Raw genomic sequence first — 15,530 nt, 5'->3', positions numbered from 1 at the left:
TGTAGTGCTGCTGACAGTCCTTTGATAGGGATTGCATTGAAGCTGTCAATTGCTTTGGGTAGTATGGACATCTCAACATTATTATTCCAATTCATGAGCGTGGGATATCTTTCCATTTGTTTGTGTTCTCTTAAATTTCTTTCATCAGTGTCTTACAGTTTTCAGAGTAAAAGTCTTTCACTCCTTGGTTACATTTGTTCCTAGGTAATTGCGTCTGCAGTTGTAAATGGGATCATTTTCTTGATTTCTCTTTCTGCTATTTCATTATTAGTGTATAGAAACATAATAGATTTCTGTGTGTTAATTTTGTATCCTACAGCTTTACTGAATTGATTTATTCTAATAGTTTTTTTGGTGGACTCTCTAGGGTTTTCTATATATAGTATCATGTCATCTGCAAATAGTGACAGTTTTATTTCTGTCTTACCAATTTGGGTGCCTTTTATTATTTTTTTTCTCATTTGATTACTGCCACTAAGATTATTTTTTCATTTAAATCACATAATGTTTGAAAAATAGATCTTCCAAAAAACAGAAAAAAGACAAATCTTCCTCCATTTCCACCCCCCCCATGTTACTCCTTTAAGGCAAACCAGTACTATTTGATAAATTTCATACTTTCATTTCATTAGAATGTCAGATTTCACTAGTTTGTAACTTAAAACCTGTTTTATCAATGTGAGATTCTCGTAACTGTCGCTTAGATGCAAAACCTACTTGTTTGTACACATTTAGATAGATTGAGATATATAAACTATTATCCTAAACTGTCTGAGTTATTTCAACACCTGACTACATCTTGGGGCTTCGTTCAGCTTTGAGCACATGAGATGTTTACCATTAGTAGCATTTATTTGGCAGTAAACACAAGATCTCTTTGTGTGCTGCCCTGACAGAAAACGCAAGGAGATAATCCAAAAGCGATCTCTGCAATTTACTTCAGAAAAAGCACCATAATATTTTATTGAAGCATGTTTCAACCATAATATTTTATTGAAAATGTCATACAGTTCCATAAATGTTTTATTTTCGATAACACTGCCTCTGTTGTGCTACTTTACCTTCATAAGCATTTACACGTAGGATCCTGTTTGATGCCTGTGGTAGGACCAAAGTACCATTCTTTTTTACCCATCTATTGGTTGTCCTGCAAGATTCCACAAAGATTCTCCTTCTTTGTTGAATACACATTAGACCCAAGGTTCTTTTTGTGATACACATCCTTTCAGGAGGCATAAGAGTATATATTTTTCAAGTTTATTTATTTAAATAATCTCTACACCCAGCGTGGGGCTTGAACTCCTCTAGATGGGTCAGTTTCTCTCTTTCTTCCCACGGCCCTTCACCATCGTCTAGCATGAGGTTCTTTACGGTGTCTGTTTTCCAAGAGGGTGAAAATGGAGGCTGCGAGGCCTCTTAAGGCTCAGGCTTCACTCCTTTTTGGTAAAAGCAAGTCACTGGGTGAGTCTAGATTCAAGAGGAGGGGGAATAGGCCTTTGTTGATGGGACAAGTGGCAAAATCCCATTGCCAAAGGGCATGTGGGCTTGGAGTCATCTGTGGAAGTAACTTTCCACAGTTCACCAGCTGTCACCATTACTCACCTCTCTTCCCCATGTCACATTCGCTCCTCTCACCCCCAAGGGTCTCACCCCTTTTGGCCCTGGCTCGAAATCTAAGGTGTTGCCAAACTACTTCCAGGTGCCAGTGAGGCTCCTTGGATGCATTTTCTGGTGTAGGTGCCCATCAGGAGCTCCTGGATCCAGAGGTCTGGGAAGTAAAAAGTTATCGGCCCTCCTCACACCCAGCATGCAGTGATGAGAAGGTCAGAGTAACTGCAGTAGATATTCTGGTTCAAAAAAAGGAGAAGGAGAAGCACCTAGCAGACAGTAGTAAGCTGCATGGTTTTGAAATCCAGCCTGGTGCATGTCGCCATTTCCTCTTACTCGGAGGCATGGAGTGTTCCTTGTTGAGGGCGCATTTCTGTTTCTTGGAAGCGCATCTTGCCAGTAAACCTAAGAGTTCTAGATGAGCCTATTCAAATGAAGATATCTGTATTATGAAAGCACCTTGCCTCATTCTTAGCACCTACTAGACTGTCAAAGTATTGAGTTGTGTAATATTACTTACTCAATACATGCTGCTTTTTGGAACATTCAAAGCATTGGTGTCTAAACTTTTATGCACAAATTAAATGTTTTACAGATGAGAAATTCACAAATTAATGATACCATATTTCTGGAGGGTTTTGCTTGTTTTTTTTTTTTTTTGTAATAACCTTTAATCTTCCTTTATAATAACCTTTTGTTTTGCTGCTTCCAGTTTCTTAATTTGTGTGTGTGTTTTTTTTTTTTTAATTTTTTTTTTCAACGTTTTTTATTTTTTTTATTTTTGGGACAGAGAGAGACAGAGCATGAACGGGGGAGAGGCAGAGAGAGAGGGAGACACAGAATCGGAAACAGGCTCCAGGCTCTGAGCCATCAGCCCAGAGCCTGACGCGGGGCTCGAACTCCCGGACCGCGAGATCGTGACCTGGCTGAAGTCGGACGCTTAACCGACTGCGCCACCCAGGCGCCCCTGTGTGTGTTTTTTTAAACTAAACAACACATACAAAGCACTTGACAGAGCCCCGAATAGAGAGTTCCATTCCTTCACAGGCTGTGATAATGGCTATTGCTTTCATTTGTTTCTCATGTTATTTTGAGAGAGAGCACGAACGGGAGAGGGGTAGAAAAGAGAGATAGAGGATCCCAAGTAGGTTCTGCGCTGACAGCAGAAAGCCCCGTGTGGGGCTTGAACTTACAAACTGTAAGGTTGTGACTTGAGCCAGAGAGCTGGACACTTAACGGACTGAGCCACCCAGGCGCCCTGTAAATCATTGTTTTCAGCCCCTATGCTTTGGGGGCAGTTTTTATGTAGCAGTAGATAGCAGCTTTGTGCCCGATGTCGTGTGTGAACCTTATCTTGCATGTATTAGTAACTGCATTTTTTTTTCTTAGCAAAACTACATAGTTTGTATCACGAAATTATGTCATCATTGATGTTCTACACCGCAGCCACTTGAGTTTGGCAGCCACTTGAGTTTAGAGAGTATGGCTTCTGAGATATCCCAGTGTTTGAGAACATGTGGATTTATGTTTAATGGTACATGAGATACAGTACTGTATGGAAAGGACAGATGGCTTACGCTGGGCAATGTAGTGATGGTGTATTTGATCCTTATAAATAACCTCATTTGATGATAGGGGTTTATAGTTGAGACAGCTGGCTGAGAATGTAAATTCAGTTGTCTGAGGTCATATAGCCAGTGAGTAATGGAGCCCTGGGGGATCCCAGCTCTGCCTGACTCCAGAGCTGCTCCCAGTCTATCCTGATCCTGCCTCCCATCTGAGGAATGTATAGGTTAACTAGGAATTTAAGGAATGTGTTCAATTTACCAAAAGAAGCCATTAATTTGTATCTATAAGCCCAGACAGAGACGTGGGAGAGGATAGCAGTGCACCAGTAGTCAGAAATCCAAGATTTTGGGTCTAACAGTGGACCCCAGGATCCCCAACTGGAGTATGTATTTTGAGAGAGAGAAAGAGAGAACCAGCAGGAGAAGGGCAGAGGGAGAGAGTGGGGGACAGAGGATCTGAAGCAGACTCCATGCCGACAGTAGAGAGCCCAGTGTGGGGCTTGAACCCACGAACTGTGCGATCATGGCCTGAATCGAAGTCAGACGTTTAACTTACTAAGCCACCCAGGAGCCCTCAGTATTGTTTTAAATAGGCAACTTCCTGGGCTCCAGCCCAGCCCCACTGAATGAGTATTCCCGGGGTGGAATCCAGTAAGATTTTTCAGGCGATTTTCTGATTTTTAGGTGTTGTTGTCTTTTATTTATTTTGAGAGACAGAGACAGAGAGAGAGACAGAGAGAGAGAGAGAGAGAGAGAGAGAGAGAGAGAGAGGGGCACCGAGCCCAATGTGGGGCTCAATCTGACGAATCATGAGATCATGACCTGAGCTGAAACCAGGAGTCGGACACTTACCTAACTGAGCCACCCAGGCCCCCTGCTTTTTAGGTTATGTTTGAGGAGTCCTAGCCTAGATAATCTCTAAAGAAGATCTCTTTGAACTCTTTAAGAAATGATGCTAGCTGTATTTGAGCTCTCTAGCTGAGTAATGTAACTGCACTTCTTAAAACAGAACTGCATTTTTTTACAGCATGAACCTATCCTAGGCTAAAATGTAATATTTTCTAGGAAGCTTCCAGTAGTAGTCAGTGATCCTCTGATATCACAACATACTGTAGAGACCCAGAACTTGATTTTGCTGCGACAGAAAATTTAATTTCCTGGGTCTTCTATTCTCCTCTGCCCATTGGATTATTTTCAACAGCATACAGACCAGATCTACCCTCCCATCGTTAAGACATTCCCTCTTTTAATCCCCTGTCTCTGTTCAGCCATTGCCCTGTGCCCTTCTCCCCTTTGCAGTAAAGCCCTTCTGGGCGAGAGTAGCCATTGGGCACAGTGTCCTCTCCCTTTCTGGAACGCACCTGCCAGGCTGCCACCCCGCCACCCCAGTGCTCCTACCAGAGTCGCCTTCTAGTTGCTAGGTTTGGTGGCCAGCCTCAGCCATCCCCTCACATCCTTCCATAGCACTGGACGCGTCCCCTTTCGTCACTGCCTTCCAGGACACCACACTCGGGGCGGGGGGAGGGAGGGTGCTCTAGTGACCTCTGTGCCATTTCTGCTTCCCTGAGACCTCACTTCTGACTTCTGGGGATCACCACAAGTCCCTTTCACATTGTGGTGCTCTCTGTGGCCCCACTTAAAAAAAAAAAAGTGTATGTTGATATGGTCAAAATTTATCAGTATAAGTTTTCATCCTTTTAAATTCTGGTGAGTTCTAGGAAGGTTCGATTTCTCTAAGAGTTAAAGGTAACGAGCCGAAATAGTATTTGTAATTTTTGGCCATTCATGTATTTCATCATTTACTCTTTTAAGTGATTAATATTAACATGTATAGCTGTTTTATAGCGCATACTTAGATTATCCTAAAAATAAGGTCTTGTTGCCATGATGTAATAGTGGATGCTGACATTTAAAGGGTCCAAAGATCCACTTTGAATCTCTTGAAAGCCTGTCAGAGTGACCACTGCACACAGTAATATAATTAGTCTTTCCATTAAATCCTGCTAGAGGTTATTACTAAGAATTGCTCTAATAGCTGAAATTGTGGTAAAATATCCTATGTTTCTGTAGAATTCTTCCCACATTCTCTGTTTAAGCCCCATATTTAAGCTTTTTAAAATATATTTAGTTCAAGTTGTTTTTTAAATGTTTTCATTTCTTTGTGTCCTTATTCAGTCCTTTTCTGTCTGGATATGATTCCTCTATAGGTGTGTCATGTGCAATTTGATTTTTTAAAAATCTCAACATTATTTTGTAACTTCATTAAGTGTTATAGCTAGAATTTTTAATGACTGCGTCTGTCTGGTTGAATTAATAGTTCTTATTCAGCTGGGCTTTTTTATGGTGTCCAGAGTTCCTCAGTCACAAATAAATGCTATTATACAGAATCTTTGTAAATGCAATTTTGTTTTTATTTTTAAATGATTGTCTGCTGACAAATTCCCTAGAGTAAGATTATACAATGAAAAATCCAGTCTTGAGGTCCTTGAGGTGTTAGGATTTTTCTTTATTTTTTGCCAGTTTTGTTGAGAATAATTTAATTATTTGAATTTGCATTTCTTAATTAGCAAGGTGAAACTTCCCCCTATGGATTTAATACTTCCGTTTCCTCTTGTGCAAATTGTCTGTTCCTTATTTCTTGTTTGTTGACCTGTTGGGACTTGATACGCTTGCATAAGCTCACAACCCTTTTTGAGGAATCGTATCAATTATACATTTGTATATTATTTTCCTTTTATGCTGATTTTGATTTTTTGGCATAGAGAAAAATTTGCTGGCCTTCAGAACATTGCATTTATGACCATTCTGGTGGATGAAATTTTCTTTCTCTTCTTTTTGTAAATTATGTAATCGTTGGGCGTGTGGCTGGCTCAGTTGGTAGAGCATGCAACTCTTGATTTCAGGGTTGTAGGTTCAAGACCCACACTGGGTGTAGAGATTACTGAAAAAGATAATCTTTAAAAAATGTGTGATTGCTTTTATTTGCTACTAAATATTTGTGAACAAATTTGTAAATGCACACATTTTACATTCTTGGCAGACTGAATTTACAGAGGATTTTCAAATGTGTCCTTGTGTTTAAATGTCCACATTGATGATACTTTATCTGTTCCATTTCTCCTTTTTCCCAGGCACCCAACAGGAGGATCCTTTGTTCGTCCAAACAAAGTAAATTTTGGAGTAGACTTTCTCACTGCAGTGAATAATCGCTACGTGTTAGAAGATGGACCAGAGGAAGATGGAAAAGAGCAACCTGTTACAATTGGAAATAAACCTGTGGAAACTATTGGTTTTGACTCTGTCATAAAACAGCAAAGGTATGTAGAATTGATAAGGGCAGAACTGACTTTGACCGTTTCATCACCGGTCAGGATTGAATGAAGTTCACCCGACTGACTGTGTTTTGATACTCAACACTTTGCTTCCAAACTGGTCTGGCCTTCCTGCACAAACACAAATTGAAATCAGATGAATCTGAGGATTGAAGTCTTCAGGGAAACTAAAATTCTTAATTTGGTATAGGGTTGTTGGGCTTTTCCAGATGGAATTAAAACATTAGGTTGCCCGTTATTCATATTTATGCCAACTGTCTTGTGTGATAAGTAACTAAGACTGACATTTTGGTTCTTTTTTATTTCGTGGTGACATTTCTAACCGGAGATAAGTCAGAAATGGGAGCAGAGGCCTCACCTGCCTTGTGGCATGCTGGTGCCATCTAGAACTGAGTTAGCTTCCATCTCTGGCTGCACACCCTTGTCACATGGGCTGCTTGTGAAACTGCAGAATCTTGGGTCCCATTCCAAACCTGAATCAGAATACCATGGGCTTTTGCTTTTAGAAAGACCTCAGATTATTATGTAGCAGTCTGAGGGGCACTAAAGAATCCATTGTAGAACTGTGCATGCAAACATTCTGTTGTCTGAAACTCTCTGGACACCGTGGTTCTATGCAGAGGGGCTTCCTGCTCCAACGCACTGTCTGAATCAGAGTGAGTAGAAGCTCATGTTCCCACAAAGACACAAGTGCACAAGAACCTCCCAGGATATGCAGGTCAAGTGATGGTCAGTGCTGTGGTGTTTGACCCTGACCTGGATGAGGTGACTTCGTAGCGACCCCTGGTGGCCGCTGTGGAGAGGAGGTTTGTAGCCGCGTGGCTTATTAGGGCTGCTATCTTTTGCTTTCTTAAGTGAAAGAATTAAACTGTGGTTTGTTCAAAGTACATTTATTTGCTGTCTTATTTATCTGTTGTTAATATTTAACATAATACAAAATATAAAGTGCACATGGTGACAGTGTTGAAGAATAAATTCATTTCTTTGATACCTCTGCTTTGTAGCATAGATGACCCCCATAAACAACAACAAGAGAAAATTCACGGGAACAATCCAAGTATCTGTAAACCTAGAACGGATGAATAGTGTTGCATTCATTCGGTGGCATACTGTCAGCAGTGAACATGCGAACAACAGCTCTGTGCAAGAGTGTGGGTGAAATCTCAGAAACATAGTGTCCAGGAGTCAGACACCAGGAAGTACACATCGTGTGATGCCGTCTATACGAAGGTCAAAAGCAGGCATAACTGATCTATAGTGTTAGAAGTCAGAATAGACAGTTTTAAGGGGAGGGAGAAGCAGGTGTCAGGGGCACAAAGAGGCCTTCCCAAGTCCTGGGAATGTACTATGTCTTTTTTTTTTTTTTTTTTTTTAATCATTTCACTTTATTTTTTTTTATTTTTTAGTAGGCTCCACACACAACATGGAGCTTGAATTCACAACCCTGATATCTAGAGTCACGTCCTCTACCAACTGAGCCAGCCAGGCGACCCTGTACTATTTCTTGACCTGGGTGGTGGTCACCTGTGCAAACTCACTTAAAATCACTGAGATGTGTACTGATGTATACGTAGGCTAATGCGCGTACTTTCCTATATGTATTTTTTTTCAATAAAAAAATAAAACTGAAGGAGGAAAAAAACTTTGAGTAAATTGAAATTTTTAAAAACGCAACAACTTGACAGTTAATCACAAAGCAGTTTACACTCATTGGTGAAAATTTAGGAACTATAAGTTGAACAAAAGGAGGTTATGACTTAATGCCACCACCGAGAGATAACTGTCATGAGTATTTTTTGCTTTTTATCCTACTGGTTTACTTAGATTTGAAGAACTATGCGCTTCATAGGGTTGGACTTCTTGGCTTTATTTTTTTCCATTTAAAATGCAAGTAATGAAAAAAATGCACATATCGTGGGATCTTTTACCCCAAAAGAAGCACAGTTTTTTCTTACTGGTTAATCTCTTTCAGAGAATACTCTGAATATTGACAAATTGCAAACCGATTTTTCTCCCCTGGCTTATGAACAACTGTATAACTCAAGAATTTGGGTGGGGGGGAATGACCCTACTATTTGAGCATCACTGTGTTCAGTAATTGCCAGTGACTTTCTTGGAAATGACCAATGATGGGGTCAAGCTGGGTTCAGATGTCAGCTAAGCCAACTTCTAACCCTGACACTTTCTAGCTGTTAGAGCTAGTATGCCTCATTCTAAGCCTCAGTTTCTTCATTTGCAAAACATTACCTAAGCTGTTAGAGCTGCTGGGGATAACAAGTGAGATTGTGCAGTGAAATTCAGTCATCTGTGTTAAGGATGGAAAGAAACCTCTACTTTAAGCCATCATATTACCTCCTTAATAATATCCAGCTGACCAGCTCTGAGTTTGTACCACTAAGACTTATAAAAATTGGATTAAAAAAAGAAAAACCAGTATGTGGGATTTCTCTTGGACATGGCTTTGGCTTTGGAGTGAGGTCCCCTGGGCACTGCAGTGAACTCACTGGCACAGCAGGGTATTTTTAACTTTAGAGGGGAATGGTGACCTCTGTTGGACACAGAGCAAGCTATTAGCTTGAGGTTGTTCAGTTTCATGATATTCCTGCGGTTCCTTTTGTGGGTGTCCTATCCCTGCAAAGCTGGGTTTTTGGTGATGGCTGTGATAAAAAGCATCTCCCGAAAATCATCATGGAAACAAGAAATGGAGATAGTGATGTCCAATCTGATTCCAGGGTTTGGGAAGTTGTGCAGGGCCCAGCTGACACTAAGTTCACAGGACGTAAATAGTTAAGTTGTTTGGCCCTAACTACTTACTAAATGGAAACTGAGGTGTTTTGTTTGTCTCAGGGACACACTGAAAAAATTAGTAAAACACCAAGAGCACTGTGAACTGAGCAGGTTGAGAAGGTTGTGTGTTAGACCTTTGCTGCTGCCTTTCCCCCAGATTCTGATGATTGTAATAGTATGTGCCTTGTGTCCTCATCTGAGTGTTTCCCTCAAAGGTTGTCAGTTTATCATTTATTTACTTGTTTATTTATTAAAAACATTTAAAAAATATTTGTTTATTTTTGAGAGTGAGAGAGACAGAGCGTGAGCCGGGGAGGGGCAGAGAGAGAGACCCACAGAATCCAAAGCGGGCTCCAGGCTCCAAGCTGTCAGCACAGAGCCTGACGTGGGGCTCGAATTCATGAATCACAAGATCACAACCTGAGCGGAAGTCAGATGCTCAACTGACTGAGCCACCCAGGCACCCCTATTTTTATAAATACTTACAAAATAACTTACTGTGTATCAGGCAGTATTCTGAGGTTTCACAAATGCTAACTCACTAATTATAGCATTTAAGATTATTAAAAAAAAAAACAACACAAAATATACCATCTTAACCATTTTTTTTAAATTATTTAATGTTTTATTCATTTTTGAGACAGAGAGACAGAGCATGAGCAGGCGGGGAGGGACAGAGAGAGAGGGAGACACAGAATCCGAAGCAGGCTCCAGGCTCCGAGCTGTCCGCCCAGAGCCCGATGCAGGGCTCGAACTCACAAACCGCAAGATCATGACCTGAGCTGAAGTCAGACGCTCAGCCGACTGAGCCACCCAAGCGCCCCCCATCTTAACCATTTTTAAGTATAGTTTGGTGGTGCTAACTACATTCACATTGTTGTGCAGCCGTCAGCACCCTCCATCTTCAGAACCTTTTCACCTTCCCAAACTGAAACTCTGTCCCCATCAAACAGCACCTCATTTCCCTCCCCCCACCCCCAGCCTCTGGCAGCCACCATGTTGCTTTCTGTCAGCAAAGTTGACTCCTGGGAACCTCACGTGAGTGGAATCATGCGGTATTGTCTTTTGGTGAGTGACTTCTTTCAGTTAGCATCATGTTCTCAAGTTTGCCCACAGTGTATTGTATGTCAGAATTTCCTTTTTAAGGCTGAGTAGTATTCTACCGTGCGGATGCACTGCCCTTTGTTTATCCGTTCATCCATCGACGGGCTCCTGGGTTGTTTCTACCCTTGGGCTCCTGCGGTAATGATGCTGTAAACACGTGTGTATGCCACAGCATTTTAAAGCTGTGGAATCGGAGGCCCAGGGATTTTAGCTTCCGGAAGTCCAAAGGAAGTAGTGGAATTGGGATTTGAACCCCGGCGATGGGTCTCCAGATTTCATGTTCTAGATACTCTTCGGAGACTAGACACACGGGCTCTTTGAGTAGAAAACGCAGGTGCTCCACCCCTAAGAAGTGGCTTCAGAGATTACGTAATAAAGCTGAAGGGACGCACGCTCTCCAGGATGTAACCCTAGAGAGACTTTCATGTGTGAGAGCAGCAGGTACACAGCATGGTTGGGAATAATCAGAGGAGTAAATAAATTATTTGTGGTCTATAATGTATAAAAATGAGTGGCTCTAGAGTACATGGGTCCGTAGAGCTAAATCTCACTGCTGACCAATATACTGTTGACGGGGAAAAGGTTGGAGGGGGATAAATATGGTAGGATACCGTTTATATCAAATTTCATTATACAGGAAATACTATAATTAGGGGTATGCGAACGTGTGGTAAAACTATTCAATGCTTAAGTTTAAATAAACACCAAGTGTAGGATACTGGTTATCCAAAGGGAGCAGAGAAGGAAGGGAAATGTTCTGGGAGGAACGCAGAGGACTTCATTTCTATTTGTAGTGTGTGTGATGCTTGCTTTTTTTCTTTGTAGTTTAAAGCTTTCTTTCTTTTTTTTTTTTAATGTTTATTTGTTTATTTTGAGAGAGAGAAAGTGAGAGTGGGGGAGAGGGGCACAGAGAGAGAATGCCAAGCAGGCTCTGCATGGTCAGCACAGAGCCCAGCGCAGGGCTCGAACTCATGAAATGTGAGATCGTGACCTGGGCTGAAATCAAGAGTTGGACACTCGACCGACGGAGCCACCCGGGCACCCCTAAAGCTTTATTTCTTAAAGTGGGTGGTGGGTGCCGGTATTTGTTATTTTTGGTGACTTTTGATATGTCTGAAATGCTTTTTAGGTTTTAAAGAGCCAGGGGACGTGTAGATGCTTGTACATACGTGTGAACTCTATTTTTCATGCAGTCAGCTGAGCAAGCTGCAGGAAGTTTCTCTGAGGAACTGCGTGGTGAGTTGTGCTGGCGACAAAGGAGCAATTGCCAAAGCGTGTCCTAGTATCCTTTTCACGGAGTATCAGACGCTGGGCTTGGCCCTGGTGCCACACCCCCGCCAGTCGCCTGCCCTGTGTCTGTTGTCCCCAGCTTTCTTCCTAAGGGCATCTCTGTTTCACCGGGTGCAGTGGCTGCCCGGGTGAGTTATTCGCCTTCCCAGGCCCCCTGGCCTGCAGGTGAGGCAGTGTGCACGCCCCAGCCAAGGAAATGTCAAGCAGAAGTCTCTGGACAGGGCTTCTTATGAGGGGCCAGACCTGGCCGGCGTCTGCCTTCTGCCCAGAGCCTTTGCCCTGCTCCCTGCCTCGAGTGTGGACAGGACGCCCAGGGCCCAGCCGCCGTCTTGTGTGAAGATGACCGTCCAGCACGGCCTGGGCCAGCAGAGGAGGAGCCTGATCGCATCACAGGGCCGCTGCACCAGCCCTGGGGCCCCTGGACTGCCACCTTGTGAGCGAGCAGACTCCTCTCTCCTGTTTCAGGCAGCTGCGTGCATCTGTCACAATACCTCCAAACAGGCTTTTCCAGGGCTTGTAATCTCTTCTCTCTACCTTCTCCTAGAAGTGGGGTGTGTGTGTTTGCCCTACGTTGCTTTCATGCCCACAACTAAAAATATGGGAGATAAGTTTAAAAACACAACAACTCCCACCGGCAAATGGGAGTTAACTTAAAATTTTTTTAATTTTTATTTTTATTTTAGAAAGAGCATGTTAGTGGGGGAGAGGGGCAGAGAGAGAGAGAGAGAATATTTAAAGACAATTTTTGTTAATGTTTATTTTTGAGAGAGAGAGAGAGACAGTGGGGGGGGGGGGGCAGAGAGAGAGGGAGACACAGAATCTGAGGCAAGCTCCAGGCTCTGAGCTGTCAGCACAGAGCCTCGAACTCAGGAGCCATGAAATTCATGACCTGAGCTGAAGTCAGGCTTAACCAACTCAGCCACTCGGGCTCCCCCGAGAGAAAGAGGGAGGGAGGGAGGGAGGGAGGGAGGAAATATCTTAAGCGGGCTCCATGCTGACATGGGGCTCAATCCCAAGACCTTGGGATCATGACCTGAGCTGAAATCAAGAGTTGGAAGGATGCTCAACCGACTGAGCCACCCAGGTGCCCCCACTTTCTCTAACTTTAAAAGGTCTTCTCACAATTCTTGAAGCCTGCCCAATCTCCCCATAATAATTTATACCAAAGATAGCAGTTTATGATCCGTGTCCCCTGAGTGAAGAGACGGCAGATGAGCAGCTCTCTTTAGCCAGCTATTTCTTTTTTTTTATTTTTCTTTTTTTAAATTTTTTCTTAATATTTATTTACTTTTGAGAAAGAGCCAGAGTACAAGCTGGAGGGGGGCAGAGAGAGAGGGAGGTACAGAACCTGAAGCAGGCTCCAGGCTCTGAGCTGTCAGCACAGAGCCCGACGCGGGGCTCGAACCCACGAACCACGAGACCATGACCTGAGCCGAAGTCGGACACTCCACCGACTGAGCCACCCAGGTGCCCCTTTAGCCAGCTATTTCTAACTACACCTGTGGTGCATCCTTTATGGTGACCGAAATCAGAGCAGAGCTCCCCGGCCAGCATGTCTGGGTGTCTTACTTCCTCAGCCTGCGGGTCGGTCGGGACCTGGTCACCTTGCCTGTGAGCAGCCCCTCCCATCGCCCCCGTGGGCTGAACCAACGTGGTCCCTTCCTCCCTGGTTAAGGGAACTGAGGCGGAGGGTGTAATTTGGTAGGGATGCCACGGCAGCGTCTGGAGCGTTCTGTGATCTGCCCGGCCGGCTCCCCAGTGATTTGAGAAGATTGGGAATTGGGTGGCTCAAGACTTATTTTCAACATCTCAGAAAAGATGTGGCCAGTAGGTGGGTTTGGGAACGTCTGCAGTGGGATTGCTCAGAGTTGTCAGCAGTGTGCTAGAGAGGCAGTATCGTGCTTTTTTACGTGGCTCTCTCCTGGGGGGAAAGCGTCCCCCAGACTAGAAGCAATGAGGTTCCGTGAGATAATCAAGTCACGGCTGATATTTGCAGATGTGGCGACGAATGTCTCACAGTTCCTGGTTGAATTCCCGCCTGAAGTGGAAGTTTTGCCTGTGTGTAATTGTCATCCTTTTTCGGTGGCCCCCTCCGAGGTCCCTCCCGGAGTCCAGATGACAAGCTGCAGGAGTGCCGGGTCCCTGAGCTTGCCGGGCTGGGAAGCAGCTGACTCTGCACGGGGCGCAGGGTCTGTCCCTGCGAGCAGGCACCGTGCCACGCCAGGAGCTCCTTGGACTGTGTGTGCACGAGGGGCAGTGCGTGTGTGTGCACGTGCGTGAGGGCGGTGCGTGAAACTGTTAGAGTTTGGAGTTGATTTCAGAATGCAGGCGTCCATGTGCTCTGGGCAGACTAGCAGGTATATTTATGATCCTGGCCTACGCTTTGAGGGAAGGATACTGGACTCACTGTTTCTAACGAACCCCGACAGCCCCTAGTCAGCAGCGTCATGGAAATGAAAGGTGGCTAGAGCTTGACCGTGGGGTGTGAAAGCACCCAGCTCAGCAGTCGCAGGAGGGGCTTGACCCCCCCAGTACCTCCTGTTTCAGAGACCAGCCGAGATTGTGTAGTGGCCTGCGGGGCCCTTGGTGATGTGGCCTGGCCCCTGCGGCCCATGTGACCGCATTTCCAGCACCCCGCACCCCCTCTGCCCAGGCACACTGGAGCTCGCTGTCCCTGTCGTAGGTCACCTGCATTCTATAACCATAGGGCCTTTGCTTGTATCATTCTCTTTGCCCGGATGCTCTTCTCCAAGATGGCATTTCTTCATTTGCTGAGCTGCTCCGCTTAAGTGGCACCTTCACAGAGAAGATGGGCTTCCACCACCAATGTATATGCAGCCCCCCACACCCCTTTCCTCTGTCCTTTGCTCTGTTACTCTGAGCCTGTGTCTGTACCTGGCATGTTGCAGAGCCACGTGCTTAACGCCGTCTCCCCCAGTGTTCGCTGCTATACTCCGGGCCCCGACACTTGCGGGATAGATGGATGAGCTGAATAATTTCCCTCCATAGCAGAGTAGTATGCAAGATTCTCCTTTAGCCGCCCCGTCCTGCTCCAAGCTTCTCTTCCCATTTCTCTGTCCCCGGGGGTTCTGCTAAGCTGTGCCTTTCTGGACGGCATGGCACTCCCCTCCAGGATTCAGCTCCGTGCCTTTTTCTTTCCGTCCTCCTAATTTATCCCCTGAATTCCCAAATCCTCCGTAGCACTTTAGGACATTTGTCCATGCTAACCCCTGTTGCGTGTCCTGGGGATGCCACTCGTGATTTGGAGGTTCCTGCAGAGCAGAATGATGCACCGTAGGAGAAGGCGTGTGCGTGGCCGTGAGGCCGCAGCCGTAGGTAGTGCCCAGGACAAGGCCTGCGGGTACACCTTAGGTGCTTAAAATCAGTCACTAACACGGTTCTCTTTTCTCTTTTTGTTGGACATCCTCAGGATGGTTTAGCATTGGTTATAACATTTGGTTCTTATTTACTCGATTGTAGACGTTTGTCTTAAGTTTGCAGTATATGATAAACTTTCATTTCTAAATAAGGAATTGGGTGATTAAAAATTTTTTTTGTATTTATTTTTGAGAGAGAGAGAGAGACAGAGTGTGAGCTAGGGAGGGGCAGAGAGAGAGGGGGACAGAATCCAAAGCAGGCTCCAGGTCCTGAGCTGTCAGCATAGAGCCTGATGTGGGGCTCGAACTCACGGACCGTGAGATCATGACCTGAGCCGAAGTCAGACACTTAATGGACTGAGCCCTCCAGGTGCCTCCTTTTAAAAATATTTTTTTTAATGTTTATTTATTTTTGAGAGAGAGTATGAGCTGGGGAGGGGCAGAGAGAGAGGGAGACACAGGAT

General features: G+C 44.4%; 1 protein-coding gene across 4 annotated transcripts in view; it reads left to right on the top strand.

Moving 5' to 3' along the window:
- Positions 1-15,530, top strand: part of TBCE (tubulin folding cofactor E) — a 90,946-nt gene that overhangs the window by 58,533 nt on the left and 16,883 nt on the right. For all 4 annotated transcript variants that reach the window (XM_045039917.1, XM_045039918.1, XM_045039916.1 and 1 more), the window contains 2 exons: positions 6,308-6,493; positions 11,593-11,681. In XM_045039917.1, the coding sequence (XP_044895852.1) occupies positions 6,308-6,493; positions 11,593-11,681 (275 nt within the window). The remainder of the gene's footprint in view (positions 1-6,307; positions 6,494-11,592; positions 11,682-15,530) is intronic.

Source organism: Felis catus, chromosome D2, assembly GCF_018350175.1.
Source record: "Felis catus isolate Fca126 chromosome D2, F.catus_Fca126_mat1.0, whole genome shotgun sequence".
Taxonomy (NCBI): domain Eukaryota; kingdom Metazoa; phylum Chordata; class Mammalia; order Carnivora; family Felidae; genus Felis; species Felis catus.
This window is presented reverse-complemented; position numbering and strand designations above follow the sequence as displayed.